The sequence below is a fragment of the Lepidochelys kempii genome, chromosome 9, assembly GCF_965140285.1.
Source record: "Lepidochelys kempii isolate rLepKem1 chromosome 9, rLepKem1.hap1, whole genome shotgun sequence".
NCBI classification, from domain to species: domain Eukaryota; kingdom Metazoa; phylum Chordata; order Testudines; family Cheloniidae; genus Lepidochelys; species Lepidochelys kempii.
Window position 1 is genome coordinate 64,850,054 of NC_136388.1, and position 12,820 is coordinate 64,862,873.

Consider the following 12,820-nt stretch of genomic DNA (forward strand, 5'->3'; position numbering starts at 1 on the left):
AGTTCTCCCCAGCACACACACAGGAACCCCTGGTCTGTTGTACTGGAGCAGGAAAGGAGGTTCACATGAAGGATTATGGAGCTATAACACAAGATTAAAAGAGCAGCCATGTCCAGTAGCTATTAAAGAGGCATTGCTCAAGCAATAGCCCAGTGTTAGAGGTGCTAAATCCCAAGCCCTATCCAAAGACCATGCCGGTGTTGTGAGAAGAGAGTGGGCCATTCAGAGTAACACCAGCTACTAAACATTCCCCGCTGAGAATCGGCTTTTTCTGAGTATCTAGGAGGACATGAGTGATTTCTTCAGATATGTGAAGGGGTCTGGTCTTTGCCGCCTCATTAGGGTGATGGGTAGTGGCTCCAGGCTGGGATGGAGAGAGGGGAGTTGGTTCAAGGTGATCAGATTTAGCGATACCAGGAACCTGATGGAGTCAGGTATGTTCCTTTTCAGCAGCAGTGGAAACCATCTGGAGCACAGGGCTCCCGTGACTGATGTCTCTCTCCAGGGCAGAAGGCTGCCCCTATGTCTAGTTGCACTCTCCTGAGCCAAAGGCTACAGTTCTTAGCAGTTGCAGAGCTTTTCCACAGTTAGGGGGAATTCCTTCTCCTCCTCCCTGAAATCTATGCCACCACAAGTCCAAGCAGCTCTTTGGCAGTGCGTGACTGCTGGGAGCCAATTGTTGCAGGATTGGCTGAACGAGGGCTAGGGCTTCATTTGAGCCAAGTAAGACACTCATTTTAGAGAGCAGTAAGAAACCAGTGAAGGGGATTTCACTCCAGTACCTTGGGAGTTGGGGAAGGCACTCCTCAGTTTCTCCATGATGTCCTCCAAACACAGACTGACATCCCGTGCCCTCGTCTCCACCTCATCTGGGGAGGGGTAGAGAAAAAGCAAAGCTGCGATTATAGGCATTTTTCAGAGATTTAACTCCTTACGGATACCAGGTAGGCTAGATCCACAAGGCAGGACAGTGTGATCAGGAGACAGGTTAGGGACTGGCAGCACTGCAGACAGATGCCCTGTTCATGGGGCTAGGCAGTGCACGGCTGCTCATAAAGCAGAGGGCTGGAGAACCTAGAAAGTGAAGATCTGTGTTTCATAGCAGGGCAGACCAGAAAGGTGACGGGCTGGTGACAGCAGAGCGACTGGACACTCCAGCTCTCCACTCTGATCAGCAGATGAATGGGCCTTTCTTGTAGCACAATGGCCCACCCATATCTTGGCATGTCACAGGGAATGGGGATGAGGCCCCAGGCAGGTGACCGGGGCTGACAAGGGGCACAAGAGATCTAACATCCAACTCCAGAGCCTCACCTGCAGCTTCAGTTTCAGGGGTGTTGTGCTCCTTCTCCCTGGGCTGACTTCCCTCCGACGGATGGGGCGAGGAAGCCAAGGAAGAGGCCGCAGAGCCATTGACGTCCAAATCAGTCGGTGGCTGGAAAGAGAAAGGAGACATCATAAAAAAGTTTTCTGATGCTCCCTGGTTCCACGTTCCTCCTTCCTTGTTGTTGGCCTGCAACCTTCTGCACATCCATTACCAGAACCTGCCGCCCACATCAGCCTCCCTGCCCGCAGTATTGCAGCTCCTCTCCCAACCCCATCATACCAAAGCCCTCTCAGATACTGGACTCTGCACCATGCTCTCCATCTGATCCCTGTGAGGTACCTGCAGTAGCAACTCTCTGAGGCGATGCAGCTGGGATTCCAGCTGCTTGTTATGGTCCTCCAGGATCTGCATTCGGGTCTCCAGGCGGCTCTTGTGTTGCCGAAGGATCCTTGCTTCAGCCAGGAGCTCATCATTGTGTGGCTCTTGGGCTGATTCCGGAGACCCTTCTGCCACAGTGGGGGACTCCACTGCCTCATCGTGCTGCCATTTCAGACGTCTCAGCTCTCTTTGGAGGATCCTGCAGAAGGGACAGTCAGGATCCAAGCAGTGACTCCACCAGCTCTGGGGAGAAGACTGGAATCCCTGAACTGGCCCCCAGCAGCAACTGTGGGCACAGGATGGACAACCCGCCACCGAGAAAGCCCCACTGGGCTGATTCCTTACCACCACGTTTGTCTGAGAGCTCAGGATTCAGCATCCCCTGAATTCTCTGCCTGGCACCAAGTTGATACCTGCCCCTCGTTCTGTACCAGTTCCCAACAGTTTCCTAAACACGTCAGCAATGAACTAAACTTGCAGGAAACAAACAGCTCAGCTCTGGGAAATAAGCCTCCCTCTGAACGTAGCTCTGTGCCTGGCAGATGGCTCCTCAGTGCTTGGGCCATAGCTGCCCAGCAATGGTGATAAATCAAAGAAATGGGAGACAGAAGAGACCTACAATGGCTTGTTCAGCTAGTACCTAGGTCAGAACAAAGCTGCTCCCTGCAGAATATTTTCCAGTCTTGCTTTAGATGTCTCAGATAACAGGGCTCCTGCCACTTCCCACGGGAGACTGTGCCACTTTAATACCACTTGCTCTCCAGAAGTTTGATTACTAGTGAGCCTACATGTCCCCTTCCTCCACTTCACCCCATTACTCCAAGTTATACTTACTGGAGCTAAACAATGCAGCTCTGTGATGTGTCCCGTCCCCTCCCAACACCTGCAGACAGTTCTCACATCTCAGTCAAGCTAGACATATTGTGCTGTATCCATCCCCTTCCATCAGTCATTCCCCCCAGCGCCTGCAATTGTTTCCATCGCTCCTCTCTGAACTCCAGCCTGCTCGTCCAGCCCTTGGTGAGCCAGCTAAGACAGTGTTTCTCTGGCTCCTTTCCCCTTTGAACCAACCCCAGTCTCACCTGCTAGCCATGGCTTTTGGCCACACACATACCTGTTCTCATCCTCTAAGTGGGCCAGGATTCTCTCCAGCTCCCCCTTATCCTCTGTGTTTAGGCTGTCCTCGACCTTTGGGCTGCACACCAGCTCTCTGTCTGTGATTGGGCTGGAGTGACGCAACAGGTACTGATCCTCATCCCTGTCACAAAACACCAGGAGGAGATCGGTGAGGGAACTCTAGCGATGGGAGCGCGAGTGGAAGGAACAGCTGTACGGAGGGATTTTTGTACAAGAGAGGCTGGTTCTGTATTGCTTAGAACAGGGGAATCGAACTCCTGGGTACAGAGGGTGACTATGCACCACAGATAGGGCAGGACAGATAATAGAGGAGGAGCTTCTCACATGCCCCAGACAGCCAGCCTCAGTATATCTCCCCATGCAAGCTTTGCAGAGAAATACATTCAAAATATAGAGAGATGCATCAACTCACAGGCTATCGTCTGGGGACAAGCTGTCATTAAACAAGGAACAGTTCTGGCTTTCCATCTCCGCGAGCCTGGGGAAACAAAACTGTGTTCATACGTGCCCAGGAGAACCAGTGGATGTGTCTGTATGTTCTATACACCACAGTTCCCGGGGTCTCCTGCAGACAACTAGACTGGACGTCTTCTCAGCTGTTCTGCCCCCAGTGTCCCTGTCACTATTTTTTGTTCTAAACATTTTTGTCCTTCATAGAAAAAAATTGTAAACATGGGTAGATTGTCCTGAGAGAGATGAGCCCTCCATGTGGAGGCCACCCAGGGCTCATCACAACCGAGCAGCTGTTCCATGTAGCATATGGACTTCAATCCTACCTGGAGGGTGGGGTAGTATTAGGGCACTGGTCTGGGAGACCCAGGGTCAATTCCCAGCTTCATCACAGAGCCCCGGTGTGGCCTTGCCCTAGGCACTTAGGCCCAGATCCACACAGGTGTTTATATTTCTAAATCATTGATTTAAGTGCAATTGAAGCCTAAATACCTGTGTGGATCAGGGCCCTCATCTCTGTGCTCAGTTCCACACCTGGGTAATGGGGACAATAGCACTGCCCTGTCTCACAGGGGTGTTGGGTGGAACAATGCTTTATGGATTGGGAAGCTACAGCAGTGGGGCCCATGAAGTCCCATGGGATGACCTGAGGCAGGTGGATGGAAACAAAAACCCCAAGGGGGTTGGTGAGGGTGTAACTGGCTTGGACAGCGGTCTGGCTTGTCTCTTAGGGGAAGCATGGTAGCTCAGTAGGCCTCTTCTTTAAATACAAAATTCATGAATGAAAATAAAGGTTCCATAGAAACAGAATGGTCGCATCCCAGCCCAGATTAGCCCATCTGGGCATCCCACTCCAAAGGGGGGCCCTGCAGCTGCGTCACTACCCTTCTTCCCCTCCCAGGACCAGGGCTCCATGTTTTGGAACTAACCTGAGCCAATTTTAGCCACGATCCCTGCCTGTGAAGTGATTTTAGTCAGTGTCGCCTGGAAAGCCCCAGCAGAGGCGTGTATGGAGGAGGTGGGGGCACTTGGATTGTTGGGGTTACTTCACCCTGCAAATTGCAGAGTGAGGGCTGCACACAAGGCGGACAGGAGACCTCATTGGGCAGCCTGCACCGGCGTGTGGTACCTGCTGGCGAAGTGTTCGATCCGGGAGTGGGTATCGGCATGCGGTAACATCGGGGAGGAGGCTGGTCTGGAAGAGACACACACAGGTCAGTGAGGCTCTGTGGTTCCTTACTCTGACCTCTGACTACGAGAAGCTACCCTGGTCCCATTTGGGTCTAGAAGTGCCAGGGACAGTTTGGAGAAGCATCACTCCCGTGAGGTTAAACAGGAAGCTGGAAGCAGCATCTCCACCAAACCCTCCATCAAGGGAGAGCGATGGGAATCCCAGATCTTCTTCCAAGGCCTAGACACCAATCCAGCCTCTAGAGTGAAACATGAACCATCTTCACCCTCTGATCCCTGCAGTGGGATCATTTCAATTTGAATTTCTGCCCCCCTCCCCTGCAACTGGCAGGTCCCCATCAGTGTGTATCTGGGAGGGCGGGGGAGGAGTATCAGACAGGGCTGGTTGGTGCCACAGTAGCACTCACGTCTCACTGAAGTCAGCTTCCAGCACAGACTGGACGGGCAGGTAGCCTCTCTGTGGATGCTTGCTGAAGTACTGCTTGGTCCGGAACTTGTTTTTTAGAGTCGTAGCAAAGTCTCTCATGTTCTCACTAGAGGTGGTCTGCAGAGAAACAGACACACCAAGGCTTTAGTGAGTAAGGGGTGGGGACATCCAGAGGAAAGAAATCCCTCAAGCCCAGCCTCAAACAGGGCAGAGGGGGAGAGTTTCCAGAGCACAGGCCAAAGATGCATGCAAGAATTGTGCAACGAGCAGGGAAGAGCACGAGCAAACAGCTGCACATGGAATCAGGAGTGTGGCTGGTCATATCACAGTGCAAGGCCATGCCAACATGCACAGTATCGGGGACTGTCTCTGCACTTTGCATGAACGGGCTGGAGGGGCAGAGCCTGTGTTTACCGTGACAGCTTTGTAATCAGCAAAATGCACTTGTGTAGGCAGCTTCTGTCACGCACAGGCAGAGCTGAACAAAACATCGGCTAAGCCATTTCTGGCACTGCACAAGGCTACCCACAGCAGGAGGGGGGTACAGCACTGAATGAAGAGTTTCCTGCAATACCCTAGGCTGGCTGCCCTTGGCTCCCTAGCCACGTGAGACAGCGAGTGCTCAGCTCTCCCAGCACGACAGCGGGCACCCCAGCTCCGTACCGGGGTATAGTACTCCATGATGGGATAGTGGAGCTTGTTCCCTTTGCTGGCTCGTCCGGTCAGGAAGCAGGTCTGACAGATATCCACGTTGAACTGCTTCAGGCTGCGGTACCTGGGAAGATGAAGTGCAGTTAGGGAGACAGCATCAATCTTTGATGCTTTGTCTCCAAGCCTCCCGCCCCCAGGGGCTCTCAGCAGGGGACCGCTCTGCGGTAGCATGTCTGGCTCACACCGTGTGCTCCTCACAGATCACGGCAGCTCTGGTTTTTCTTGTACATCACTGAACCTAAAGCACGGCTCAGAGGCGCTGACCCATTCACTGTCCCCAGAAGCCAGCCAGCTCCCTCCCTCTCTTCCTGCAGGGACAAAGGGTCTCTCCATTTGATATTTGTGGCAGTACCTGTCTGAGGCACTGCTGATATGAATGCCCAAATTATTGACATGGAGGTCAGAGGTCACATCTAAAACCTACTGCAAGTTTAGGGCAAATGGCCTTTTCAGCACAGGGTCCAGCTGTTGACCTGCCCCTGCTGGTGGGGGCCCACCAGTAATGCCTCCAGAATGGCCACAGCCTGCCCAAGTGCTAGACAAACCCGCTCCTGGCAGAGACCTCATCTCCCAGCCTCAGGGGAGAGTGGGTGAGGGTGGGGACCCCACCCACCCCAGCCCCATGGCCCCAGCACACCCTTTTTATTTTAACATGTTTGGTGTAACTGTGGCCCTGGGTTGGCGGCTGCTATCTGCACATCAGGCATGGCCTGGGCAGCGCAAGCTTCCCTCGGATCTGCTGACAGGCCTCTGCCCTACTGGCATGGGAAAGCAGCTCAGTCTCCCTGCTGAGGTAGCCAGCTAAGGGTCCCATAAAGTACCTGCAGCTGGTGCTTTGTGATGGTCTCCATCCAGGGGATAAACGTCTATCAAGTCATTTCACAGAGGTCATGAACTTGACAGCTGGGTCAGCTTTCTGTCACACTCACCCTGAGCCAGGGTCCAGCAGACCACCTCCAGGAGACTGGGCTGAGGTCCCATTCCACGCAGGGTCCCCACTCTCCCCTGAGGCTGGGAGATGAGGTCTCTGCCAGGAGTGGGTTTGTCTAGCACTTGGGTGAGATTCATCCCAGTGTAACCCCACTATCACTGGCTCCCGCAGAGTTCCCCTTGCTCCTAAACTGGCTGCAGGGACTGCACACACAGTGGCTCTTCGTACCTGAAGCCTTTGATGGGACACTGTTTGCAGACAGAGCACTTGGTTTGGTGCTTCACTTGCTCAGCAATGGTCACTCTGTGCAGAACAGCCAGCCACACCATGGACTGTGGCTCCAGGTTGGCCCATTCCAGGAACTGGACGACCTCGATCACAGGCTTCCCGTTACTCTAAGGAAAGAGGAGAGAGATAGGAGCAGATCACGCTGTGAAACACCTTCATGGCTCCAAGCACGGAGCGAGGCAGAGATCTCTGCTAGCCAATACCCGGGGTGGCTCCTGTTCCATCCCCGCATCTCTGTCCCTCTCCCTGCTGAGCTGGTACCATACCCACTTCAGAAAAGGCATATACGTCACAGGAGGTAGCTCCGACACTGATCTCCCCCGGAGCCGTTCCCAGAGCTGCTGCCACTGCCTCCCTGCCCATTGGATGGACCCCTCACAGGAAGGGAAAAGGCAGAAGGATGCATCGCCACTGACGTTACTTACGAAGCGGAAGCAGCTGCGGACACTGGGCTCCACATTGCTGCCCCCAAACGCCGCCACCTCTCCCAACTGGCGCGGAACCTGAATGGCCTCATGCAGCAGGATACTGAGGTGCCGCTGGTCGCACAGACCGCCGGGATTCGCCACCTGGCCAAAGAGATCTGCCGGGAGGTGGCCCAGCACCACAGCAATGAAGAGAACAAGGGTGAGAGACCAACAGCAAAGACACTCCCACTACAGTTGTACAGGTGCGTGCCTACCCCCCACCCCATGGCTGGGGATGCAGCTTTATTTGGGCAAGAGGAAGGGAAGCGAGAGGACGGAGATGAAGCAAGGCTTGGAGCTCTGATCCCGAGACTGACTCTTTGCCACAGCTGAGCTGAGGAGTTCACCCAAGTGTGTCTATATTTGCACTGCAGCATTGTAGTCCCAGCCTACTAATCTAGGAGGTATGGGATTCAGAGAAAGAGGGGGAGTCGTAATGCAGAGATTAGTCATGGTAGGAGGCTCCCATCAGGCAGGCCTCCTTGCTCAGAAACTTCACTAAGCCCGGAAGCCTCCCACTCCTGCTCTGACCTAGTTATTCCACGGACCCTGGGTGGTGACTCACACTGGAATTTCTCCTTCACCTCTGTGCCACACAGACATGCAATGCCAGTCTTGAAGGACAGCACTCGCATCTTCCCGCTGCGACCGCTGAAAAACAGAGAGGCACAACGCTGAGCCCCTCTGTTCTGCGAAGGTCGTTTTCTTAACAGAGCCCAGTGAGTGCCTGCTGGGTGTTCAACAGCATGAGCTTCCTCCCAGCAATGCCAGCTGGACCACTGCAATGCCAACTTCTTCCCAGGAGTGCCCTGCCTATGCCAGCTGGGCCCCAGCCCATGGCAGTGTGAGCTTCCTTGCAGCACTGGCCTGGCTGTACCCACTCGAGCTCCAGAAGTGAGGTTCCCCTCCACGCAGTGCCCAGGCAGTGCGCAGGCTCCAGCAGCGGCAGCTTTATGGCTTTGAAAGGAGTCAGGGAAGCTGAGAGCAGGTACCTATCGAAAACGTTGAGCAGCCAGTTGAGACTCATGTCCACGCAGAGCGGCACGTTGACCAGAATGCCCCTCTCCTCCTCCAGCCGCTCATAGAGGGCAGTCAGGCAGTGGATGACCTCCACCACGTCCATCACGCGATCGCTGGGCTGTAGCTCGTGCTCATTAAAGATTTCCAAGGCTGTGTCCAGAGTCACCAGGTCCACTGAGCAGGCCAGGGGCAGAGAAGTGAGGGATTGGAGGAGCAGGGAACAGGGAAAGGAAACATTACAGATCAGAATGAAGAGGAGAGGTATGGACACCTTCTCTGAAGACATCAGTCCCAAACACTACAAAAATACATCATCAAAGAGCCACCATCTATTTAAAAGCCACCTTTCTGTCTGGCATTCTTTCCCCTACTGTGGTTACAGGTAACAGCTAAGATCCCAGTCACTGAAAGATTACAGGGAAGCCGTGTCTCACTGTTTTTTTCCGTGTGTTTACTCTGGCCATTGGAGAGCACTTTGTGTAGCGTCTCACTGCCCAGCGAGTCAGTTTCCCCTCTTTGTGTTGGCCTTCCACAGCAACGTGGCAGAGAAAAAGATGTGAAAGCAGAGGAAAATGGGACTGAAAAGCCAAAAGAATCACAGGGGCTCTGACGTGAGGGTAGGACTGACCCTACCATTAACATAATTGTTGAACTTGATCAGAGAGAGTTGACAGTCTCATCGAACCAACCCCAAACCCAAATCAGTTGCTGCGCTCCAACCTCTCCTCGTAAGAACTGAAAAGCTCCCCAGAACAGGAGGGCAGGAGAGGCAAGGACAGTGTCTGGTACTCACACCGCAGAGCTTTCTGGACACGGCGCAGCTTCATGGCTGTCCGATACGCAGAGAATTTGATGTTGTTCAAATCGGCTGCAAAACAACATGAAAGAATTGAATATAACTGTGGCCTGTGCATCTTCATTCTCAGAGGCAGGGAAAGGAGCACTCACCAGTCACAGACTTTGCAGGGGAAAGTGTCCTTTGAATTAGCACAGAACCCAAGCCAAAGGATGTTGTGCCAATTCTAACAAACAAAAGGATCAATCCTCTGTCAGGGACAAAAGGTGAGGAGGAGCGAGCGTGACAGAAGACAGCACAGAATCACACCAGGTCTCTGCGAGACTCTGGATCCATTATATTGAGGGGATCTAAGCGGAGGGAGTTCTGCCACTTGTCAGGGTGTACTGGGGGATTGCTCCGAGTCCTGTCGTATAAAGGGCATGGAAAGGAGAGGCTGTGTGAATCAGTGCTCTCCATGGGCTCATGCAGTGGGGTCCCCAAGGGAGGTGCCTAGAGTGGCTCTTACCTAGCGTTTGATATAACTCGGTCATCTTGGGGTGGTCCCAGCATGTCGTCTGAGCCTGGTGGCTGAAAAAAAAGAAGGAAACCAAATCACTAAACCTGTAAATTAACTGGCAGACATGTGAACAGGCAGACGGCTGCAGCCAGCCATTACCCCCTTTTTATTGCAAAGGGTCCCCAAAGTCTGTGCTGCACTTCCCAGATCGGAGCTCCCTCTGGTCCCAAACCAGGCAGCAGATGCCTGCAGGCCTCTGCCCATCACCTGACGGTCCCGTCCTCCCATCTCAGCATAATGGTGCACAGAGATCCCACATGCTGTCTTCCGGGGGGGGTGGGGAGGGAGGAAGGGGCAGTGATAATACTAAGGGGATTCCCAGTGCACACAGGCAGGGGTGCATTTTGGTGGCAGGGGGTCCACCCCGGTGGAATCAGGTGTGATGAGTTTGTTCTAACATCACTGTTAATTTCGCCTCCAGCCCCACCTCTTATGGGCTGACTGCTAGGGTCCTTCCTCCTACAACATGCACCCACTACTCTCCAGTGCCCCAACGCCTGCTAACACCCATTAGGGGGTGCCTAAAAACAGCACTTGCTAAACTACGCCCCACACACACACAAACACCCCCCTCTAATATCTGCAAATGTCCCCCCTGCAAAACCTAATGAGAGTCCACAGAGCTGGGAATCCTGCAAGGGAACACATCTCTTGCCCAACCACAGCTGAATGTGGGGACCCACCTAGGTTCCTACTTATACCAGAGACTGCCCAGGGAGGATCTCTGTCCAAGGGGAGAAAGGACCACTTGGGCTATGTCTGGTGTGATTGGAAGGCGATGAGCTCACCGCATGAGATCCTGGAATGGATAGAATTTGTGTTTTGCCCCATCAAGACCACGTAGGTCTTATTGGAGGTGAATGGGAAAGTCACACAGGGGATGGAAGACAGACAGAGTGCCCCGGAAAGTGAGACAGAGAGACCAGCCACTCTTCCAGGCTCTGACTGTACACTTACTTGATGTAGTACGGCACTTTATTGGGTGAAATTGCTCGTTCCCAGGGAACCTGGACAGAGGCTGCAAAAAGAGACAGATACAGACGTGCCTGTCAGTCAAACTCCTCTCTGATGAGAGATTGCAGCCTACCGAGTGCTGTTCTTGAGAGCAGAGATGAGGTGGGGCTAGGGACGCAGCACTCCTTGTACTGTGAATGCAGAAATGGAGTAACCATCTCTGTGCCCCCAGCCTCACCCCACTCCCCACAGTTGGCTACGGACAGGACCCTGCCACTGGGACACTGCCATTGCCCCAGGCAGTGGTCCCTGGTCAGTGAAATCCTTCCTTACAAGGTCCATCCTTGAGACCCCAATGTGCATCAGTGTGGGTGGGTGTACTGCACTGGATTTGGGTGCTGGAGGGTGTGTTGCTACCCTCTAATGACTGGGCCACAGCGTGAGAGACACCTGCTTCTCTCACTCTCATTAGAGATCTCCGTCAGTTCAGGAGAGGCCTGTTTTTCTGGAGCAGAAAGATCAGAATGGACAGGAGACCTACTATAACTGCATTGGTTGCCTGCAGCACCAGTCATTGTCCGGGGAAAGGAAACCCTTTCACCTCCAGCACCACCACCAAACAGCTCACCTCCACACGGGCACTTTATAAGTACAGTACCAAGGTCAGTGCTTCTAAACCTGGCTCCTAAATCCATGTGCAGGCACCCAGGCCAAGTGACCTGCTCTGCAGAGGAGCCGAGCACCCACTAACCCCAATGATGTCATTGGGAGCTGTGGGTGCTCAACCCCGTAGAGAATCAAGCCATTTTTATGTAACATCAGATATCCAGGTTTGGAAATGTTGTCCTAAGTGCTTTCCACTGCAGGGTTTGCCATGGTGCCAAGACAGCCTCCTGACAGAGCCAGCTCACTGACGTGAGAATAGCATCCTGCTTTACAATGGAAAATAACAGGCGCATTCTCACCGCCTTACCCACCACTGTGGGCTATGGGAGCTGACTTTTTGCTGCCATCTGCCATCGAGCCCTGTGGAGTCACAGGATTACTGAGTTTGGCACAGCCCCAAGTGCCAACTGGGAGCTGCTTCAGGCTCATGTCACCATGTCTGTGTCATTGAATGGGGCGCCACTCCACCTGACGGGCACACGTGGTTAGCAAATACGGATCATAATAGCCTGGAGAGCTGCCTCCTGCATAAGGGCTTGTCTCCAGAGAGAGTTAAGATTCAGGGAACAAAGACCACTTTACTTCCAAACACGAGCATCCACATGGGTTTAAAGCACTCTCACTGATGCCAAATGACTTCACACTTTACTGGATTTGTCGTATTTTTCCTGAGTGTCCCCATATAGACAAGCACCTAAATCCTGTACCCCGCCGGTATCATGATGCTATCAACCTTGAGTAATGCCATGTGTCACTTAGGAACTGCCACTCAATAGTGCCTCTTTCAAGCTGGTTACTGGGGTTGCCCTGGCAGAGCTAGGCCAAGGGGAATATGTCTCTGGGGGAAATCTTGTGTGGCCAAGGCAGTAAGAAAGGCAGGCAGGTGTGAATCTGTACAAAGCAATAGACACAGTGCTGAGCTTCTCCGGCCAGGGGGGTGTCTGATGGTGAGGACACTGGGAGGATCTGCTCACGTACTGGAGAGGAAGTGCTGGGAACCTGGTCCAAAGTCCCGATGGGCATCCTGGAGCTGCTTCAGGCGTTCATTAACCGAGGCCTGGGAGAAGGGGAAACTGGAACTTAAAAGTGAACTTCCCCAGGACTTCAGCTTTTAGACAGGCCAGGAGGCATTGCACATGTATTAGCATGGCACTGCAATGCACCACCCCTCCCCCACATCCACCACCTTCCTGGATTCCTATCCCCCAACAACCAAACCCTCCTGCCCACTCCCTCGCCTAGCTAATTCTCAGTCCCCACAGGCCAGATCCACACTATGGCTCCACTGAAGTCACCTGAGCTGCACCCATTTACGCCAGCTGAGAACCTGCCCCTATGAGCCTCTGTTGTGCCTTGTCCCTCATGTTGCTTCTGTTCTCCAGAATCCCACTGCAGACTCACCACCTCCCTGTCCCAATGGCCTGCTATCTCCGTCTCTCTTAGAAAAGGCCCATTCAGACCTATGACCCCAGATCTCTGTTACCCTTGTTGCACTCTGACAGCCCCTTCCCCATAATG

At 53.4% G+C, this 12,820-nt stretch overlaps 1 protein-coding gene across 2 annotated transcripts in view; it reads right to left on the bottom strand.

Moving 5' to 3' along the window:
* DRP2 (dystrophin related protein 2) overlaps positions 1-12,820 on the bottom strand; it is a 48,002-nt gene that overhangs the window by 5,002 nt on the left and 30,180 nt on the right. Inside the window, exons 8-23 of one of the 2 annotated variants that reach the window (XM_073360814.2) lie at positions 12,281-12,359; positions 10,640-10,700; positions 9,632-9,693; positions 9,121-9,195; positions 8,300-8,501; positions 7,873-7,958; positions 7,266-7,423; positions 6,781-6,947; positions 5,574-5,685; positions 4,891-5,027; positions 4,422-4,487; positions 3,255-3,320; positions 2,820-2,963; positions 1,667-1,904; positions 1,315-1,435; positions 783-869 (exon numbers count right to left, since the gene is read on the bottom strand). In XM_073360814.2, the coding sequence (XP_073216915.1) occupies positions 783-869; positions 1,315-1,435; positions 1,667-1,904; positions 2,820-2,963; positions 3,255-3,320; positions 4,422-4,487; positions 4,891-5,027; positions 5,574-5,685; positions 6,781-6,947; positions 7,266-7,423; positions 7,873-7,958; positions 8,300-8,501; positions 9,121-9,195; positions 9,632-9,693; positions 10,640-10,700; positions 12,281-12,359 (1,861 nt within the window). Of the gene's footprint in view, positions 1-717; positions 870-1,314; positions 1,436-1,666; positions 1,905-2,819; positions 2,964-3,254; positions 3,321-4,421; positions 4,488-4,890; positions 5,028-5,573; positions 5,686-6,780; positions 6,948-7,265; positions 7,424-7,872; positions 7,959-8,299; positions 8,502-9,120; positions 9,196-9,631; positions 9,694-10,639; positions 10,701-12,280; positions 12,360-12,820 lie in introns of those variants that run through there. The other variant, XM_073360813.2, reaches the window with a different exon arrangement.